Below are 3115 nucleotides of genomic sequence, written 5' to 3' on the forward strand. Positions count from 1 at the left end.
GCGCCAGTGGGGGAAATGCAGCGGGGGGGTGAGTACACCCTCCCCCGCCCTTAAAGTACTACCCCCGCCGGTGCCAAAACACCCAATACAGCCCCAGCGCCGAAAAGTTTTGGAGGCCTTTACATGGGCCTCCGAAATGTTTCGGGCACATGCCTAGTTAATGGCTAATTGATTTTAATTGTTTTTATTTTGATGTCAACTGCCCTGAGCCACTTTTGGAAGGGCAGTATATAAATAAAATAAAATAAAATAAAATAAAACTGCTCACACTTGGACACTGAAATGGTGGAGTGGCTGGTCTTCCTCAAGGCCAACCTCCCCTGCTGGGCTGTCCCCAGCCGGCTATGGAGGGTGAATGACTCATGGTCACCCCTACCCACTGCAACACCACTGGCAGCTTGACCTACCCTGGCCAACCCCAAACCCATATGTGTCACAGTCTTCCAATTAGTGCTGCTGATACACACAGGCAGACACTCCACCTACATGGCCAATGATGAGATATGGACTTGTGCCTTGACCCATGTGTCAGGCTGTCAGCTTGGGTCCAGCACCAATCTGAGGCCATGGTGTGTTATCCAGACTCAGGCAGGCAGGGATGTATGCTTATGCTGGAGAAGAAGAGAAAAAAGAAGACTTCTTCTCATGGTAAGAGATGAGCTCCATGTCTGGCCTTGAAACTAACTTGTGCTTCACTCACTGCTCTGGTCTGCTGAGCTCTGCAATCTGCATTCTGCATTGCAAGGTGTGTTCACTCAGTCAAAATGTGGCTGAAGATGTTGCTGTAGTTGGGCTGTTGCCTATGCTTTCAAATACTGGCTGCTAAGGGTGATACTGTGGGGACTGTTGCAAGGGAAGATGAAACAGCTGACCCTACCTACCTACCACACAACCCACAAAACAATCAGGCAATTTGTGATTTTTTTGGTGTGGTTTTTTTGTTGTTGTTGTTGTTTTTAATGATCTGGGTTGATAAGTCATTGACCTGATTCCAGATAAAATTCAAAAAATCATTAAATATATCCTGGTTGCCAGGTTGTTTCATGGGTTGGGTGTTAGGTAGGCTGGGATATGCCCTAAAACTGAGCCCACTTTGGTGTTCTTAGGACCTACCCATTGGGAACAATAGAGTGATTCAAGTTCCCCATTGCTCCCTATGAGGCAATTCATGAATGTCACATTCAATTCTTTTTTGTGTGATTTGATTCATGATCGAATCACAAAAAATGATTCATGCACACCCCTACTGGGGGACCCACATAATAAAGGATACCTGAAATTTGTTTGGTTCTTTGCATAGCTGCTAGTACTGTAAGGCCATCGCAGAATGAGTCTAAGTACTCAGCAAACTCAGGAGCCACTTGGCACATTTTCATCATCTCTGTTCTCCCATAGATGGATGTTGGACAGGCCAGAGACTGGGAGAACGAGAGCGCTGTGAATGAATTCATCTTGCTGGGATACCATAAGCATCCTGCCCTCCTCTTCACCGCCTTCCTGGTCGTCTATCTGGCCATTCTACTAGGTAATGGTCTGATTGTGGTAGTGACGACATGGGACCCTGCTCTTCAAACCCCTATGTACTTTTTTCTGAGAAGCTTATCAGGCCTTGAGTTGTGTTACACATCAGTCACTCTTCCCAAGATGATGGCCAGTCTAGCCACTGGGCACCGTACCATCTCCCTGCCAGCCTGTGCTTCACAGATGTTCTTCCTGCTGTTCCTGGGTGGGACTGAGTGCTTCTTGCTGGCAGTCATGGCCTATGACCGCTATCTTGCCATCTGCCGGCCTCTACACTATATGAACATCATGAATCAGAGGGTGTGTGTGGGACTGGTGACGGGTTCATTTGTCATCAGCTTTCCAATGCAGATAGTGCAAATTGGCCTCATCTTCTCCCTACCATTCTGTGGCTCCAATGAGATGGACCACTTCTTCTGTGACATCCCACCAGTACTCAGCTTGGCATGTGCTGACTTGTATGCAAATGAACTGGCAATCTACACTGAGAATGTTTTATTTCTTCTGGTCCCATTTGTGCTCATCTTGGCCTCCTATGTATACATTACCAGGGCTATACTGCGCATGTCATCAGCCACAGGACGTCAGAAGGCCTTTTCCACTTGTTCATCTCACTTGACTGTGGTCAGTCTCTTCTATGGCTCAGCGATGCTTGTTTACTTACGCCCCAAAACCCCAGACTCTGTGAAGGTTGACAAGCTACTCTCTCTTTTCTACACAATCCTCATTCCCCTTTGCAACCCCCTAATCTATACACTGAGAAACAGAGAAGTGAAGGCTGCTCTGAAGAGAGTCTTAAACAGCCTTTGAAGTGGGCATGGTGATGGGTTTTCATGAGAGCATCAGTCAAATATGCAATTGCAGCCATGCAAAATCGCTTCCCTCCATATTCCCATGTTCTGTTGTGGGGAGAATAATATAGTGAGGCATCAATAAAAGTGGGTAGGGATGACAAGATGTTTGCTATCTGGATCAATTGGTACCACATGATTTGAGAACGTGGCATCCATTTTCCGTCTTGCATCCATTTTGTGTTCTCTAGCTTCCTACAATGGACATTTGGTACCATGCGGCTTCAACATATCACCAATATGAAGAGTTACAGGATAGGTGCATTATTGTTTTCTGATGGTCTTCCAAGAAGATTTCTTCACAGGTGGCCACTCATGCCTTCATTTTCATGCTTCTGTGTTTTTTCCATACACTTCCTTTATTACCCGTAGCCTGGAGAAAAAATATCAAATCACAATTAATGACCCAACATCTGACAAGACAGATTTTTCAAAAGCCTGTCCCACTTTCTCATTGGTCTCTCCCATCCCTGTCATGTCTCCCTCCTTTTCTACTCATCATTTTCAGCTCCTCCGCCTCTTCCTGTTTACTTTGCCCCATCTTCCTCATCTGCTACACTCTTGCCTGCTTTCAGCCTCCCAAAATGCTCAGCGCGCCTGAACCCTGACTTCACCCACCACCATATTTGTACTTCTGTGCTGGGTTTTATGGTTTTATGGTGTATATGTTTTTTAACATTTTAAATAGATGTGTATCTTTTCTTTTATTACAATTTAATATTTGTATTGTTTTAACTCTTCAA

General features: G+C 45.5%; 1 protein-coding gene across 1 annotated transcript; it reads left to right on the plus strand.

Annotated features, from left to right (window-relative positions):
• Positions 1–1395: 1395 nt before the first annotated feature.
• LOC128330779 (olfactory receptor 10AG1-like) lies at positions 1396–2331 on the plus strand. Its single transcript, XM_053264100.1, has one exon. It carries the CDS (start codon positions 1396–1398, stop codon positions 2329–2331), a length of 936 nt encoding a protein of 311 aa, XP_053120075.1.
• The last annotated feature ends 784 nt before the right edge of the window (positions 2332–3115 follow it).

This window comes from Hemicordylus capensis, chromosome 6, assembly GCF_027244095.1.
Source record: "Hemicordylus capensis ecotype Gifberg chromosome 6, rHemCap1.1.pri, whole genome shotgun sequence".
NCBI classification, from domain to species: Eukaryota; Metazoa; Chordata; class Lepidosauria; order Squamata; family Cordylidae; genus Hemicordylus; species Hemicordylus capensis.